The sequence below is a fragment of the Tetrao urogallus genome (genome assembly GCF_951394365.1).
Source record: "Tetrao urogallus genome assembly, chromosome: 4".
Lineage (NCBI taxonomy): Eukaryota > Metazoa > Chordata > Aves > Galliformes > Phasianidae > Tetrao > Tetrao urogallus.
Genome location: NC_136817.1, coordinates 1,153,596 through 1,172,170, shown reverse-complemented (window position 1 = coordinate 1,172,170; position 18,575 = coordinate 1,153,596). Strand labels below are relative to the sequence as shown.

Here is an 18,575-nt window from a genome sequence, read left to right as displayed (position 1 = left end):
CTGTCATTTAGAAAAGCAGTTTATCTAGTAGCTGAACCTCACTCCAGTGAAAAGATCTGAAGGTAAGAATGGGAACCTTCACTTTGACCCATTATTTACTGGAAGTTTGCTTGAGTGTGGCTACTGAGCAGCTGACTTGCTGCTCTTGGCTCTGTTTGGAGCCTTTGTAGGACTGGCAGGCATCCTGTGTTCCACTGACTGCTCAGTTACAGTTGAAGTGGTGTAAAAGCTTTGTGATTAAGTCCGGCTGTGATGGGAATGGCACCCTCTGAGTAGCTCTGCCCTTTTAAATATTTGAGAAGAGTGATAAATTCAAGTGGACAGCAGAACTGGTAGCCTAATATTGTGTGGGGAGGTCGCAGCTGATATGGGTGATCCTAGAAATATGTTTTTTTTAACAACTTTCCTTTTTCCATCAGTACCATCTTACCATTGCTAGGGTTCATCTGGCTTTCTGGTATGCAAGCATGAACCACACTAATGTGGAGGTTAAGTAGGAAATACTGCTCTTATGTTTGATAGCAAGGAGGTGTGTTAGTGGTACATAAGCCATTACATTTAATTTTCCCCGGTGGCTTTGTGGAGAGGAAGCAGGGATTCTCTGAAAAGTGCTCTGAAACCATCTCAGCACAAACCCAGAAACCCTGTGAGGTGTTTAAGGCAGCAACGTTCAGAAATTGTGCTTCTTGGCAGTTCCTGCTTGGAAGCAGTTCTTGTCAAACTTATATAATAAGAGCTCCCTGTTTCTTCTTATTTGAACCCCGTGGGAACAAGGAGGGCTATATTACAGATGGGACACAGATAGAGGAGTTGAAGAAACAGGGAGCTTAATATGGTGTGCTCCAAAGGAGGCCCTTCTCAAAAGCATTTAAAATTGGAAAAACAAAAAAGAATTTAAGCTTGTTGTTACACTGCAAGCCTGGATTGTAGATATAAATAACACACGACAAAGACATGAATATTTCTACTTGTTGATCTCTCTTAGCTTTTAGGAATGAGGCTGAATGTCACAAGCCAGCTATTGGCTCTTTGTCTGTTAGAGAAACCACCATGAAAGAGGCCACTTTTTTTGGTAGCTGAGCAGAAAGACTAGAAGTGTGCACACAGCATCACCTCTGTACTGAGTGTGTTCCCTCATGGCTGGCACTGACACGCACTGAAGGAATTTCTCCTGACAGGGAGAGGGAGGATTTCATCAGCATGGATAGTTTTGGGCTTTTGTGGGAACCAAGTCTATGTTAAGGAAATAGTTGTGGGTTTCCCACAGAATTCGTAAAGTCTCATTATGCTTGTTTACATGAAAGGATCCAAAAACAGTTGTTCGCATGACATGTCTGGTTGCACACAAAATGCTGTGTGACCTTTAAAGTTTGATAAAAGCAGTGTGTAATTGTGGGCAGGTTAGCCCAACAAACAAAATATTAATAGATGCTTTACCGAGTGATTAAGGCCTGACAAAGGGGGGGAAAATATATTTGATTAGGTAATACTCTGCCAAAGAAATTAAGGACCAAGACCTAAATAGTAGTGCAGATTTAAGACTAAGTAGATTCTAATGTTCAGTTAGAAGAAAGGGCTTATATCAACTATATACTAGCTCAAAATCAATTCAACATTTGTAACTTTATGTCTACTTTGTAGCTGTGTTTGTATGTTTAAGCATATTAATGTGAGACAGCTGCTGGTGCTTTGTACAGAGATTAAGTCCACATGATGAGCCTTTCTTCTATGCAGTGGATTTAGTGCTATTCATACTTTGAAGTGCTGCAGCAAAATGCTGTTCCACCCCAGAACTGCCTTGCTTGTAAGTGAATGGCATAACACTACGGGCCTTTCTTATTTCTGCATTATGATGTCAATACCTAATACTCATTTATTTTCTCCACCTTTGGGAGAAATACCTGACATTATTGGTTCCGACACAGGTATCAGGTGAATACATACCAGCATGGCTTTGTTCACATTTATCGCTGATACCTTTGCTATGGAATGCTGCCACTTTCTATACTGAGTGTCAAATGAGCCTTGTTAAGGCAGAGACTGTGCATTTCTTTCTCTTTGAATACCGATGGTCATGACATTATAAAGTTAATGATTGCTCTTCCAAAATTCTCCAAGCTATTGCTAGCAAATGAAATAAAAAACAACAGTGGAATTTTCTGTACGAGGAAGCATTATTAAAAATGGTGGAGCAGACTATTGCAGAGTTTAATACAGAATTTAAAGCAAGCGTGTTTTTCTTTCATTCATTTCATAATAAATGACAAGGCTGCTTTTGAAAACTATAGTTTGAGAATTTTTCTGCATGCTGGATCACATTGTGGGCTTTTCTTCTGTCTGCAGCCTACCTGAATAATTTTTTAGGTTTCTCTGGGAAACTGTATAAGAAATTAAAAAATATTTTTGAGAAAGTTTTTTTTTTCCTACTTTCCATAGTTTCTCATTCTAGATTTTGTTCTGAAAACAAAAAGTGTTATTTTAGCTACTTAGCTACGGCTTTCCAGGCCAAGTACAGTACGGTGTGCATGCTGTGAATGTGTAATGACACAGGAGTGTGAACCACTGGTGACCAATTTGCACTGCTGCTCTTAAGATGAGGCCACGGAGCATCCTCTCCGTTATTTCCAGTGAGAAGAATACTCAGTCCATCAGAATAGTCAGGCAGACTGGAATAGAATCCAGTGTTGAGAGATGGTTCTTCTGCTGGAACGGCATCAGCAGCTGTTCTGGCTGTGATAATGTACAACATGCAGTGCTTCGGGAGCTCTGGGTTTGTCAGGTGGTTCTTAAATGTCTGTGTGCCTGCAGAGCACTGATGCTGTCACTGGACTTACACAGTTGGTATGGCAAACCTTTTCACTTCCAGTGGTGTGAGTAACTGTGGAGAAATATTGTGTGGTATTTCGTAAATGCTTTCCGTGCTTACTGATCTTTTGGAGCATACTGTTTGGCAGCATTATGAATCTTAGTGGTACGCAGAACATGGTGGCTAAGTGGAGATCATTTTTGCTTCCTGTCACAAAAACTTATCTGCAGAACACAATGAAATGCAAGATTTCTCTAATTCTGAAGCTGGTGGAGAAGATAAGCTTCATTTACTTTGTGCTAGCGCAGGTCTTTCCCACCAAAGCACTTCACTCTCAACATAACTTATCCTTCAATAAGTTTCTGATACATCTTTTTGGCACCTCATATGAAAGATCACATTTAAAAATTTGTTGTTCAGCTAACTGCTTTTTGCCTGTTATGATTGTTCTCCTCTCTTTTCATTCCTAGTTCTCATTTTTCTGCAAAGTTCTGTGCTTTGATACTAAATATGTATATTCATATTGGGACTGACTTTCAAATTTTTTTTTATTTTATGTTTTTGGAGCTAGGACATTGGATATCCTCCAGCTGTGCATGCCTCCTCCCCAAGTTATTTCTTAGGATTTGTAGTTTGGGAGCAGGAAGTAATTTATGGTAAGCTCTGTTTTAGACAGTGAGCGTGTTTAAGAGCTTTACTTTTAGATTAGTTTGTGCAAAGTGTAGAGTGGCAGCTTTGTGGTACTTCTGCATCTTGTTGTTTGAACGTCATGGGTTGTCATGATGTCCTTTACCCTTTTGGGTGGTGCTCTGTTTCCTCCACGTACTCAAAAACTGGGCCATCTGAATTGTTTGTAAAACATACCTGGCTTAAGGAAATTACTGGTTTAGTTACGCACATCTACTGCACGCAGTTTTTAATTTTAAAATAAATTTTTTAAAAAGCTTCTTTTTTGTTAGACAGTATGCTCTGTTTTGTTTGGTGTTGTGCTCTTCAGGTTAAGGTTTTGCCTATTTCTTGCCTTTTGATTTTTCTGAATTGCTTACGGTTCTGCTTTTTGGTCAAGTCTCTAAACTGCCTGAGAGTTGTATAGAGCAAAAAACAGCTGGGGACAGACATGGAACATTGGAGTAATGGGGAAAAAATGGTGTGTATGTGAAAAAAGGGAAGGGGGGGAGATTTCTCTCCAGTTTGTTAAAGGCTTCATTTCTGCACCAATTATTAGAATATATATAGATCCCTTGCCAATTTTAATGTTTGCAATGAACAGAGTATGAAAATATTTTAAAGTGCTATGAATACATTACTCAAGCTGTGAGTTTGGCCGTGTTTTCAATTTTCCATAAAAGCAGAAATGAACTAAGAGAACTCTCATCTTCTTACTTGAAGAGATTTGAATTGGCTATAATTTATAAGGCTACAGTTACACAAAATACATGCTTTTGTTGGGAGAGAGACTGTTGTTTTTAATGGTTAGGGCATGGATGTTGCAGGGAGCTGGTGAAAGCAGTGCAGGCCATGCTTCTCAGCGCCACGCTGAGTTGCTCACTGATGACTCAGATGTTATTAGCAGTGTTATTTTGCTCATAAGCACATAAACAGGTATTCACAAGGGAAGAGGGCTTGGAAGGCTTTGCATATTTGTTAAAATTTGGCAGACCCTTTAAACAAGCAGTTAGAGTGACAGAAATATTGGCTACCTGTGCTGATGTGTCCAGAAAAGCCCGTCACAAAGTGCTGGAGAGCCTCTCCATACTGTTGAAAACAAAATGAGAAGAAAGGCGCAGAGCACTGTTAAGCTACTCTCATACCATCAGCTACAGTCACTGCTAAACCTAATTTTTAATGGATGGGAACAGAATACATGTTTTCCAAGGGTATATGCATGAGAATAAGAAGTCAATTGAATTCCTTGTTGCCTATGACTGAGGTAGCAAAGGTGCTGGAAATTGGTGATCCTTGGGATCCTTTCCAACCCAAGCCATACAATGATTCTAAGAAGCATGGGGTAGAAGAGAGCCTGCCACTAGTTCAAGAAATACATAACCTTGAACTGCAGGTCAAAGGCTGATGCTGTGAGGAGCATAAAGGGGAGCTTGCACAGCACTGATCAACTTTATTTTTAAAGAAGAGTTCCTTCCTGATTTACAGGAAGATGATTGATTTCCTGCTGCAGCAAACCTGCAAGTCCAGTGCATAGCATAGTTGTGTTGCAAGTGTGGGAGGCAGCTGGCATTAATTAGACCCTTTCCGAGACCCTTTCTGGGCTCATTGAAGCATTAGGTTTCCTGAGAGGACCTTCTACAATGCTTTCTTTTTTTTTTTTTGGTTCAGAAATGATACATTGAGGTTGGCTTCTCCTGTGTGTCTGCCATGCTACCCTTGCTTCTATGCTAAGCTATCACATTCACCTAACAAATGCAGCAATTTTTAAGTGGTGATATAGGCAGTCTGCACTTGGTGTTTATTGACTATAAAGGTGCAATAACAAAGCCTTCTTCTCTGACAGCAAAATCAATTTGAGACATTTTTACTCACTGATCCTTCCAAGTGAGAGTGGAACTAAGCACAGAATTTTTTAACTAATCTGACTAAGTGCAAATACATCCCAAGGACCCTTATTTCATTTTACGTATCTTTTAGTGGAGAAGTTAAGCTCTGTTCTTAGTGATCTTGTTCACGAGGTGGCTTCATGAGCAGTTGTATCAGCCTCGCCAGGAGTGTTTGTTGAGCACTGTGGTTTGTAGGCAGGAATTAGCAGCTCAGTTTGAGGGTTTGGAAAACATATATAACCATGCCATTTCAGCCTGTGCTAAGGCCGTGCTATTGCTGGAAGAGTTTTTAATCTACTTCCTGCCACCCTCCCATCTTGTGCCCTGGGGTCAGCTGAATCAAGCTGAGCTGAAATCTACTGTTGCAACAAGAAGCTTTAATGACTGGCTTCCACTGGGCCACCTGCTGAAGGCAGACTTGGGTGTCCCAGAGGAAGGAGTGGAAAGGGCTGCTTATCCACATCTGCTGTTCTTCTTGCACTCCTTTGTAGCATCCTCCTCCAATTTCTCCGTTACAGATACCAGCAAAGTCTAAAGATCATTTTATCACCAGTGTTCTGCTTTAAGGTCACACACCTGCTCTGCATTCAGGATATGTACTTTGGCCATTTAGGCTCAGTAAGCTAGACTGCCACATGGCAGCTTTGTAAGTACAGTAATTATGTTAATCGATTTAAGATGAAAAAATGAATTATTATTAATTTTAATTAATGTAATAATACATGTTACCTACAAAATTAACCAAATTATCATTCACAGGATGGAACTGTAATGGGAAAAACATCTCAAACAAGAAGATAGTTCTTCTCAATTAGTTCTTCTTTCCAAACCATCCTGTTAAATGTAATGTTAAAATAAATCCCACCCCCAGAAATTAAAATGTGGTCCGGTATAAGATCATCAAAATGTGGTCTGTACAAAATATTTCTTGGTGACATATTGCAGATTATTAAAGATATTATTCACAGCTCCTTGGTTTGCTCAATTAGCACAGAGGAGGGAAACTTGTGCTCTGCTGTTGCTTGACAGTGGTTCTTAAACTTGGAGCTCTAAACTTGCTAAAGTTAATGAAAAAATGGATTTATACTTATGCTCTGAACTGTGCATAGCAAAGGTTTAGCAGGCTATACAATGTAAAACTGCAGCATGGCATCTGAGTATGAATGGGCTGAGTTGCTTTTTTAACTGAACAGTAGGAGTCGTCTTCAATTAAATAAGGTTTTAGTCCTGGTAATGTCTGCTACTTGCAGTGACAACTGGTTTTCCTTCATCAAATATGCTGTCTTTTCACTTCTGTTCTTCTAGTGTATATGGCAGTATAAATAAATGATAGAAATCCAGGCTGTGTTTGCACAGTGAGGAGGGTTGTCTAGACCAAAAAGACCAAGTAGATGCTTGACCTGTTAGCAGATGGCCTTGGTGCTGGATCCTATGCTTCATAATCCCAAAATACGTTTTCTAACCACCACACTAACATGTAGTGAGTAGGCATTAGCAGCACTACAGCTTACTGTGAAGCCATGTATTGACAACTGATCATACTGCACATTGTTTGAGGACAGGCTGACAGTTCCTCTTCTTAAAGTCAAGGTTCATGCCTTTAGAACTTAAGCAAGTAGATAGGATGTTTTATTCTTGTATCTGCATGTTAAGCCTGCCATTCTGGTGGGAAAGGGGAGGGGAGGAGTGAGCGGTGATCAAACATGTTGAAACAGATTATAAAAAAAACATAAGTATTTGTTAAAACTCTTCTTGGTCTTAATGTTGGCATTAGCACCCACACTGCCTCAGGTAGCTAAGAGATAAAGATCACTAATTATAGGGCCTGTAAGAAAGAGCACTGGATTAAAGACATCCAATTAGCCAACTGGCCAGAGGAGCTGAATGCTCTTTGTGATGGAAGATTACGGACCTCCAGAGGATGTTTCTGGCAGCTCATGTGCTAATCTCACAGGTATGATTATGTCTGAAGGACAAGTAAAGAAGAACAATTATTAGTAAATAATCTTTATTTCTGCAGCCTCATTTCACTGAAAGCACACTTTGGAATTGTAGTGTGGTGGATGCTTACAAAATACTGGTGGTCTGTCATCCTGGTGGTTTTTGGGTTGTACTGCAGTATTAGCTGGGCAAGGGGCAGACATTGGGCATTGCTCCATCACAGTGAACACATCTGATGTCCTTTCATCAGAAGAATGTAGGAGTTCTGGTTGGTGACCCTGGATATCTGTAGAACAGGACTGTTAATACTACTCACCAGCAGCATAGCTGTATAGTTGAATTACTTCCTTTCACATTCCTGGTAGTTTCCCTATGTCTGGATCCATCTTACATTTGGATGAGTATGCTGGAATACTGAATATGTGCCCCGAGTTTTTGGTCTGCGCAGTTGAGGTAATCAGATTGCATTCTGTGGTGTAATTTGGCATACAGAAGTCATTTCTCCCATTTTGCACACAACTTAAAATATCTGCTCTTCTTTTCAAAATACGTTCAGTTGATATTAAACAGGAAATAACGCTGCAGGAAAGAAAGTGAAGATATCTAAATCAAAGGCAGGGACCTTTTTTGTTAAACTGTTGAAACAGTTAAATATATGTTTGAGGATGTCAAAGTAATGGAAATGAGATGAAAAATGAAAATGGTGACTTTTCTCTCAAAATCAAATAGCGCTCAAAGTAATCTGGACTTTTGGAGCAGGTATAATTCTCTGTAATCTTGTTACTCATGTACTGATGACAGCATTTCATGCCCTTAATGCCCATTTCATGCCCACGTGGAGGCAGATTGCTTAGTGTGGTGAGTTGTTATTGTCACAATGAAGGGAGGGGAACCAGCTCAGGTTCTGCTAAGTATTTGCTTTCTGTTAGCTGTAAAATCTCTCCTTCTTTAGTGTAATAATGAAAAAAGATGTTTCTGTTCCCATCTGCTTGAACACATTGCCAGCATTTTTCCTTCATTCAGACTTCCACACCTATTGAAGGATTGAAGTGTACATTTAGGTGAGGTTGATGCCATTGAAGCACACAGTGCTTCCCTCTATTTTTTTCTTTGAGATCAGGGCTTCTTTCCATAGGCAAATATGGAAATAGGTCATTTCTGCTCTTCCAACACTGTCTCTTAGCTGGTCATATAAAGAAACAGATTATTTTTCTTTGCTTATCTTACATGCTTTAGCACCTACTGGTTCCCACCATTTATTCCACCCATGTGCTGGTCTGTCTGAGCATTGCATCGACTGATCAGCTTTTTGATTGTTCGCTGCAGCATTTCTCTAGGTCTCCCTTTCCCTCCTCTTCAGAGGATGTCTGCCTTCTAACCATTTATTTCTTTATTGGTAGTGGCAAAAGAAACTTTTTCCCACCTTGGTAGTGGGAAAAGAAACTTCTTTTTTCCCCTTTGACAGATTTGCAGTCTAAACAGTCCACAAATGGAGTGAAGTATGTAGATTACAGAAAGCATGACTGACTGGAGAAGAGCAGCCAGCAGCTATCCGTGCCGTGGCTGTGGTTGGCTTTTAAAAGTGCTCTGTGGGAAATGCTTCGTCCTGTATTTCCATATTCCCAATCTACATTCCTTAACTACACGCATCTTCAGTTTAGCACACTGAAAATGTATTTAGCTAGGGAATATGAAGGGCCCCCGAGCTTCATCCTCCCCTGCTTCCTTTTCTCCCACTATCATATTCAGCCTGACCGTCAGGGATCTGAAGTTACAGCTCCATGCTGGTTGCCTCCCCCATCCTTACGGCCCATAAATCCCTTCAGCTCTATCACCTCTGTGCTATTGCCAACGGAACGCTCCTGATCAATGCACTGTGAAAATTCTTGCTGCTGCCTTAATTTCCTCTCACTTGGACTGCTGTAACTCACAGCTCCTGAGCACTTTGCTGCTGTAATGCCCTGTAGGAATGGTAGTGGTGCACCTAGTTACTGCCTGGAGCACCTGTTACACCCTGCCTCATGACCACCGCATGCTTCCAATTCTAAAATGTGTGGATTCTTCAGCTGCATTGAAAAACTTAAACCTGCTTGAATTTTTTCACTGGGTTCCTTTGAAATGATGCTACACTGGTAACAGCTAATTGCTCCCCAGACCCCAGGTGTTTCAGTGCCATCAACCTCTACTGTGTTACTGTAAATTCTTTCTTTCGTTTCTAATTCCAGATTTGTTTCTCTTCAGATCAAAGGTTCTGTGGGCACATCTGCAGAGTGACTTAAAAAAAGTACTATTAGGTGGGCGGAATTTGAATGGATTCTGAGGATTTGGACAGAGTGTAAGATTGTATTTTTATAAATGCCAATTAATTCTGCTGCCTGAGTCATACACGATTAATGTTACTGCAGGTGACCACAATTAGACCTTCAAATCTGCAATGCTTTGAGCTGAAGCGTTTTGATTTAAATTCATCACTCTTGATTCTTTCACATGTACTGCTAAAATCTAAGAACTGCAGAGTTTAACAGAAGGAAAGCAAGTTACTGAACTTGTCATGGGCTACATGGGCTACACTTCCAGCAATGCCCTTTGCACACCTGTAGTTACTCACCCACACTCAGTTGCAGACACAAGTAGCACCATTTACACGGAACCTTTCAGTATTGGCATTAGATTTTAGGCGCAATAAGTAAGTTGAACTAATCTTTTCCTAAGAGCCAAGTGTTACTGCTCCATAGCATCAGAGTGGCTGAGCACCGAGGGCATGCTTAAGCTACAATTTCTTTCTTTTTTTTTTTTTTTTCTTTTAACATTAATTTGACACAGGGGAAAAAAAAAAAAAAAAAAAAAAAAACCAACAAAAAATTCAACCCAACAAACTTATTGCTAGGAATAGTTGCTGGCATGTCTTACTGGCTTCCGTCAGAGGTACGTTTAAAGTCGTGCCAGGTGTTCAATGGGTTGGGGTGGGCAGACACTCTTGCACTTCTTGGTCAACTTGCCCAAGTTTCACTCTCAGGCCTGGTAATAATAATGTCTCTAAAGCCCTGTTAAGTGTTGCACTTGCACAGATAGGCAGGGGGAAAATAGGATTTTTCTTCAGAGGAGTAGTAGAAAATGAAGCCAAATGAGGAGAAATCCTCCAAGTATATTTTCAAGTGGGGCAAATTAATGCACTATAAATACAGGCTATTTTAACATGTACTGAATTAGGATGTGGGGAATCTTCCAGAAAAATGTGTTCGGTAAGGATGTCCTGCATCCCACCTCCCTGATGTGTTGCAGTGTAGTTTCTGTAGGGCTGGTAAAAACATGAAGGGGAAAGAGGCTGAAGTTACGGCCTACTGATGTGGCTTAACGTGCATAGCTTTTCCAGTTGCAGGGTGTTCATGTGATTGAGATAATTATCAGTAAATGAATGAGGATGTTACAGACAGGTTGCAATCGCTCTGTGCTTGTTGCAAGAATTACAGTCAGTATCCAAGTTGCTGTCTTGTAAAATGCACACAGATAGCTCAAGGTGTCCTTGTATTCATTGGCTGAATCCACATTTTCTTCACTTGCTTTCATGATACAAGGGGCATATTTAAAGTATCTGAATTTTAGAGATTGAGTAGTAGTTTTCACTTCCTGTTGTTCCTGTTCACTTCATTGCTCCTGTTGTTTCCCTGCAGGTCACGGCAACAGATGCAGATGCTGACAAGTTTGGTGAAGTTGAGTATTTTCTTTATGATGGATTCCATTATTATGAAAAATCCAAAGCTTTCCAAATCGATCCACGTACTGGTCAAATCTGTGTCTCTCAAGACATTGACAGAGAAGGAGATCAAACTACTCACGATCTATTAGTAAAAGCTACAGATGGGGTAAGTTTTGTCCTTCTGTCCTGCCAGGTTTGTGACTGCATTTGCAAATTTGGATGTGCTGTACACTATTGCAAGGGAAAGGTGTAAATGAAAATAGTATGGTTTTGAATACATTATGTTATCCCTACAGAGGACGGAATGATAGTTCACAGAATGTAAATTTGACCCAAACTGATAAAATTCACTGTAAAATCCACAGTTACTCCCACATGAGTTACTTTAAATCATTTCTAGGATGTGTTAGTTCCTGCTGATTCTCCTTTTGAGGCTGGTGGACTCCCGGTTACCTCTGTTTTTTGCATTCAAGGTGACTTCAGCAGTGATGAGCCAGCAACTTGTGCCAGAGCTTCATGGCAAAAGTGCGTGCCAATGATTTTCCTGGTGAGAAGTGGACTGGCGAGCAATGGAGATTTAGAAATTGGTCTGTTTTTTCAGAAAGCTACCTCTAGTCCAGCTCTGTTAAACTGATGGCCCTTTGCAGCTGGAGCGCATTAGCTGCATCAAGCACATTCATGGAGCACCTCTGTCGTTTAGTTCCAGCATGTTTTCTGGCCTTTGAGGCCGCAGACAGTGAGAACCAAAGCAAGGTAAACAATGGCAGTCAAAGAATTGTCAGAAAACTATTCACGGTAACAAAAAGCATTATGAAGAAGGCCGTTTCTTCAGACTAGAAATAGGTTGAAAATAGAGAATTATTTTTGTTGGGACAGTGCCTATTTTTTTTTCCAGCAGAAGTTTATGTGCTCATTTTGGAATTTCTCTGAAATTTCTGATTTCTGTCTTGAATTCCTTTCTAGGTGATATTTGGTAGTGTACATATGTATGAACTTGAATAAAACCTTGAATAAAGCAGTCAATAATACACTGTGTAACGTCACAATATTATATAATTTGCTCTAGCTTATTACTTCATTTTTCTCTCATGGATCCAATACTGATTTTGTGCAAGGCCTCACATGTTTTGCAGCTGAATAATAAACATAATACAAATGGAATATCAAAATTAATCTTATATATCAGGTCTATGGGAGAGCTGAACAGCAGCACTGAAAGTCTGACAGCTTTCTCATGTGTGTTTTCGATCTGACCCAGAAGGTTATTCTGAACATGTAGAAAGAAAGTAGGTTTACATGAAAATGATGGATGCTTTTTTTATTAAATTGTTGCTCTGGTTATAGAAAAGCAGGCAATGCGCTGAAACTGTAAGATTATTGCATTTTTTAAGATTGATCTGTAATCTGTATTCATTTAGAGACCTTGGATTTTTCAGAATTTCAGTACTGGGTAAGGGGTGCAATTTCAGATTGCTTTTGGCAGGTGGGATATGATTTTTCAATGGGAACCCCACACTTTCTAGCTACCACTGATTGCACTCCTAAAATTTAACACCTGACACATCCAGTTCAAATCACCTAAAATCAGCATTTGCTTTTCAAAACATCCGGTGTTACCTGAACACGTGCTGAGCCACCACCACCTCTGCAGCAGAGCTACAGTGGCAGATTTTGTTTCCTGGCATTCTGCTGCTGATGGTGGTGGATTAAACTTGTTAGGCGTGCAGTTTGAAGCAGATGCATTGACCAAGGGAGAAGTGCATACAGCCAAGTCAGAGAAGGGTGAAGCATCAGTGATTACAAAGGGGAGGGAGAGATGAAGGGGAAAGAAAATAAAAGTTAAGTAGAAAGGAGGAAAATACTTTATTTTCCAGGTGGTACACAGCTTAACTTACAGAATAGCTATCGGATTCTTCTACCTGCTAGTGCCTACTCTGTTACACGCTTTTGGAGCTTGTCATCTCTTTTATGTGCTTTTATGTGCTTTTACAAGCAGTGATGGGAGAACTGAAATTGCACGTGGGAGCCCCTGAAGAGGCAGGTGTAAAACAGATTCTGTTTAACTGGTGTTGAACAAACATCCTGTGAGACCTTGTGGGAGCTTTGCCCTGACTTGTAAGGGGACAAGGCGAGTCATAGTGCTAGCACTAGCTTTTTCAGCAGCACTTGTTCTGGTCCCAAAGCCACTTACTTCGCATATGTCTTTGGTACTCCTCTGTGAGGGACCTTTCAGGTCTTTTTGGTTGTGTCAGACAGTAAGACTGCTACTGTAGTAAGGGTTGCAGTCCCCTGATCAGCACATCAGTGTTGCCTGTCCCTGCTCCCAGCCAACCTGCACTGCCAGCCCCAGCTGCAAACAGCTGTGTCAGGTACTCGTAGCACATCAGAGAGTCCAGCAGACATTTTGGGAAGCTTTGAACTTTCAGTTAAAAAAAAAATCTTATGATGATATTAACATTCCACTGCTTTTCTCCTCACCCTCCCAAAACAAACAAACAAAAACTTTGATCAAGTGGCTTTGCTTAGGAAACCTTCAGAAACGTTTGAGAGGTTTAGATCAAACTTACAGTGGAAAGCCAAGTCTCAGAAAAGGAAAATAGGGAGAAAATGGGGATTCTAGTAAAAGTATTTGTGTTTTCAAGTGTGGTGTGGAGGACAAAGTCGATATGGGGGATAATCTGATTACTAATTTTTCTTTTTAAACATACGCAAGTTACATATGCTAAGCTACTTATGCTTGTTTTTTTGCTTGCTTTTGAAACATGACTGAACACTGTGTTTTTCCTACTTGCACTGGAATCTCCAAACTGTTACATATGCATATTGATGTTCTATTACTCCTTCTGTGTACTCAATCTCAACATGAATTTATTGTTATACAGGAAACTTTTTCCTTGCAGTTTTCCCCAGTAACTGAGGAAGACCTGATTATCTACATTTGCACAGGTTCCATCAGGGATGGCCAACTCCAGCAATAAGCATCTCTCTAGCTGATATGGTGCACATACCAGTCTGCCATCCCTCTTCATCACTGTGGCAAGCAGTTTCAAAACCTGCAGAGGACAGGAAGGATGCTCTTTCCCTTCTTGGTGCTCCACTGCATCCTCACAGCAGTAGATCTGCATGCATCAGTATGAGCTTGAATTGATCTAATCTCAGATGGATCCCCATGGCTCCTGCTAGCCTTTGGTGCTTCATGTGCCCATCAGCTAAATGGGGCTGCTTCTTGTGTGCCCTCCCATTGCAAGCTGGCAGCAGACACTGATGCAGCAGCTAAGAGCTCCTAATTGTGCGGGTTGCAGGATATGTGTGGTACTTGGGTGAGAGGGAGCAAAGCGGGCTGTGAGTGGTGTGTTGAACCTTCTACAGTGATTAAGCAGCAGCTGAAAAACTTGAACATCTTGCATTCCATATAAAAGAAACGAGAATGCTTCTTTTCATCTGTGGTTAATCAGTAGTAAGATAAGAACACATTGGGTGTATTTTCTAGTTTCTAGGTTTCTGAGTTGTAAGTCTTTCCATCTTTTTCTGGGAAACTTGTCTTTTTTAATAGCTTCAAAATCAGATTTGCTTGCAGAAAGTAAAATAAGTTTTTTAAGTACGGTTCTTTAAAGTAGATCAGTACTCAGATCTAATTGCATACACAAGTGAATCTGCTCATTAAGGCACAAGGCGATTACCATCACATCTGTACTGCATACTCAGGGTGGTTACCTGCTGTGTTTACTCAGGATTACGTGTGGCCTTACGTGAATGGGTGTTGTCATTTACTCCTTGCTATGAAACATTTCTCAAAATTCAGCTTAAATGCATCAAGAACGCATAAGCAAAGTGCACATCTTTGAAAAGTTACAGAGAGAAAAGACTGAGCTTCGTGTATTGTGCAAAGACTGACTTTGGTGTCACAGGACACTTTGTTAAAGCTGCCTTACAGTGCTGACTGCAGTATTGTGCATGTAATGTCTTCAAGGTCTGTTGTGTGCAATAGGAGCTTTAATGTACCAAGGGACAAGGAAGTAAACAGCACACCCGAACAGTGAGAGGTTTTTTTAATTAACGTTTACTATTTTAAAATATTAACATTTAGTAAATTTAGCATATTTCATATGTCAGTGGTTTACAGGCTGGATGTTATGATGTGGAATACTGACCAAAAATCACAAAACCATGACATATATGTTTTTCTTTAAAAATAGTATCAAAGCTACAAAAAAAGAACCCTCATGATTTCCAATTCGTCATGAAATTGTGAGTGGAAATTTTATTATTAAAAGAAGGTAGGAAGTTAAGGCTTCAGGCTGGTGGGCAATGCTACATTTATTTATTTACAAGAGCAAATTCAGAGTGTGTCCTGAACTCTTTAAATTTTGACTTATAGCAGGTCATGAAATTTCCTATCAACATCAAGTATGCCATTACCAAATTTTATGTTACAGCTCTTTTTTTGGGGGGGGGGAGGGGTATGAGGGGGTGGTACCCAAACAGTGTTTCATTAAACACTTCACCTGCATTGAGTGCACCCTCAGTAAGTTTGCGGATGCACCAAGTTGGCTGGAAGTGTGGATCTGCCTGGGGGTAGTGAGGCCCTACAGAGGGATCTGGACAGGCTGGATGGCTGGGCTGAAGCCAATGGGATGAGGTTCAACAAGACCAAATGCCAGTTAGGTCAGTTTGTATTTACTTAGATTCTGAAGGACTTCTAAGAACGTTGAAAGTGCAGTTTCTTCTTTTCCACTGTCTTTGCACATGAATAAATATTTCCTATTTTGTCCTTTTTTTTTAGTAGGCCGTGCTGCCTGTGCAGATTTCACTGTCTTTTGCACTGAAGCAATTAAACACGGAGATGAGCACTCAACACTCACAGGCAAAGCTTCTAAAGATGCTAATGCTTTTAAAATAATTGGCACTGTCTCTCCATCTTGACAGCACTGTGACTGGATGGTGACATACCATCTTTTAAGTTTAACAAAGAAAAGATTATTTTCATGTCAGAGATCCTGTGTGTCACAGCTGAGCTGGGAACAAAAATTCAACAGTATTGTTCACTGACAAAAGCATTGGAGGCTGTAGTGGAAACCCTGACAGATTCTTAAGTGTTTTACAGAGTCAACGAAAAGAAACATGGCTATTCAAAACAGCACCATTTCTACTTACGAAGCTGAAGAACCTCCAAGGCAGCACAGTTATTTGTTTATTGGAAACAGCATGAAGAGGGGTACTGGCAGCTTTCTATTTTCTGACAAATTTGATCCTATCCAAGAACAGAAAATATTACTCGTAGTTATTTTGCCTGGGTGAAAACTTCTTATGCCCCATCTTTATTCTGTGGGTCACAGAAATCACAGGATTCTGATGAAGAAGCTGATATAATTGTGAGCTTTTGTTGCTTGAAGCAATAGTTAAAATACTTGCATGCTTGAGAAACAGTTTAAAAAATGAACAACTGTGGCTTTCTGTTTGTTTTGACAAATGTTATTTTCTGTCAACAAAATACTTGTTTAAATCAGCCTTCATATTTCAGAATACATACTTTGTGTTTGCTTTTGAGTCTATGAAGTACATCCAGAAGTTAGAAGAAGCACCTTGCTCCTTCTCAGTCAGGATGTTACTTACAAAATTTCATTTGCAGAGTAAGAACTGGGCCATAACCAGGTTAACCTTGCTTTTGCCTCGTGCGAAGGATTATGCTGCTGCTTCAAGAACAGCTGTGCCTGAATCCATCATAAAATTTGGTGTGTTTTCTGAGAGATTAAGTAATAGGTTTCCAATTTGCTTCCCCCATATAGCTAGAGTGAATCGATTTCCAAAGATTTTAGTCTACATACAGCTCTTTATGATAAATTTAAATTGGCTGAAGAGGCCATTTTTTCATGTCTGTTTAGTAATATTGAGACTTGGAAGAAGCAGCGTAACTCATTTATTGCAGTTGCATCTTTCTAGATGCTTTTTGTTCTTGACCTCACTTCTTCCTTGCCCTGTTTCCTTTATAAAGGTTTGTGATTCCTGTCATTAAATACCTGAAAGCTGTGGAGCCACAGTCCCAAGGAATTGTCTGGTAGTGGGCTTTTAACAGAGCGTGAGGTTTCCTTTTTGTGCGGGGGTTTCTTCTCATGGAGATCACAGCACTGGAGAAGCGCTAGCTCCACAATGAAAATGAGAATCTAGGGAGAATGATAGCAGTATTTCTCCCTCAGGCTTAAGTCTGATCCTGTGGAGATAAAAAGCAAATTCCCAAAAAGTTTGGCACATAGTGCAAGCATAAAGTAATATCCAGTCAGAATTACTGGATGGTTTCTGTGATGATTAGGTTTAAAAGTGTACAGAGGTAGAATCAACAAGTATACAGAAAAGTTAGGCTGGTCTTTAGAAAGCATATAGCTAGAAAGATTATCACATTAGAAAGGGATAACCTGAAATGAATGGAAAAGCTTACCCATATTACCCAGCGACGCCCTACAGAGGGATCTGGACAGGCTGGAGAGCTGGGCTGGAGCCAATGGGATGAGTTTCAACAAGGCCAAATGCCGGGTCCTGCACTTCGGCCACAACAACCCCAGGCGACGCTACAGGCTTGGGGCGGTGTGGCTGGAGGACTGCGTAGAGGAAATGGACCTGGGGGTATTGATTGATGCTCGGCTGAACATGAGCCGACAGTGTGCCCAGGTGGCCAAGAAGGCCAATGGCATCCTGGCTTGCATCAAAAACAGTGTTGCAAGCAGGAGCAGAGAGGTGATTGTTCCCCTATATTCAGCACTAGTGAGGCCGCACCTCGAGTACTGTGTCCAGTTTTGGGCCCCTCACTGCAAGAAAGATATTGAGGCCCTGGAGCGTGTTCAAAGAAGGGCAACGAAGCTGGTGAGGGGTCTGGAGCACAGGCCATATGAGGAGAGGCTGAAGGAGCTGGGAATGTTCAGCCTGGAGAAGAGGAGGCTCAGGGGAGACCTTATTGCTCTCTATAACTTCCTGAAGGGAGGTTGTAGTGAGCTGGGGGTCGGCCTCTTCTCTCGTGTCATTAGTGATAGGACCAGGGGGAATGGTTTCAAGCTACGCCAGAGGAAATTCAGGCTGGACATGAGGAAGTATTACTTTTCAGAAAGGGTGGTCAGGCACTGGAATGGATGCCCAGGGAGGTGGTGGAATCACCGACCCTGGGGGTGTTCAAGGAAAGACTGGATGTTGCGTTGAGGGACATGGTTTAGTAGGAGCTATTGGGAATAGGTGAACGGTTGGACTGGGTGATCTTTTAGGTCTTTTCCAACCTTAGTGATTCTATGATTCTATGATTCTATATCCTGGGCTCAGAGGAAAAACTCCAAGAGGAGCAACCTCCAGAGAGAGATCCTTCCCCAGTGGCAGTCAGCCCTTAAATGGGGTCCAGGAGAGGTGCAGCCAGGCTCCCCCCCTTCTGGCCACACAACTGAATTGCCTTCACCTGAGCTCCCTGGCTCCCATGGCTGACTCATGTGATCAATCAGAGGTTTAGGCTGTGATTCAACAGTTCCCATACAGTATCTAACACATAGGATTAGGTTGTGGAGACATGTAATGTAGTTATTTTGAAATATCACCGCTACTGTGA

At 40.9% G+C, this 18,575-nt stretch overlaps 1 protein-coding gene across 1 annotated transcript in view; it reads left to right on the top strand.

Moving 5' to 3' along the window:
• The window catches only part of DCHS2 (dachsous cadherin-related 2), a gene marked incomplete at both ends in the record, with an annotated part of 85,827 nt that overhangs the window by 13,677 nt on the left and 53,575 nt on the right, over positions 1–18,575 (top strand). Inside the window, 1 exon segment of the mRNA XM_079534638.1 lies at positions 10,971–11,162. Within this exon segment, the coding sequence (XP_079390764.1) occupies positions 10,971–11,162 (192 nt within the window).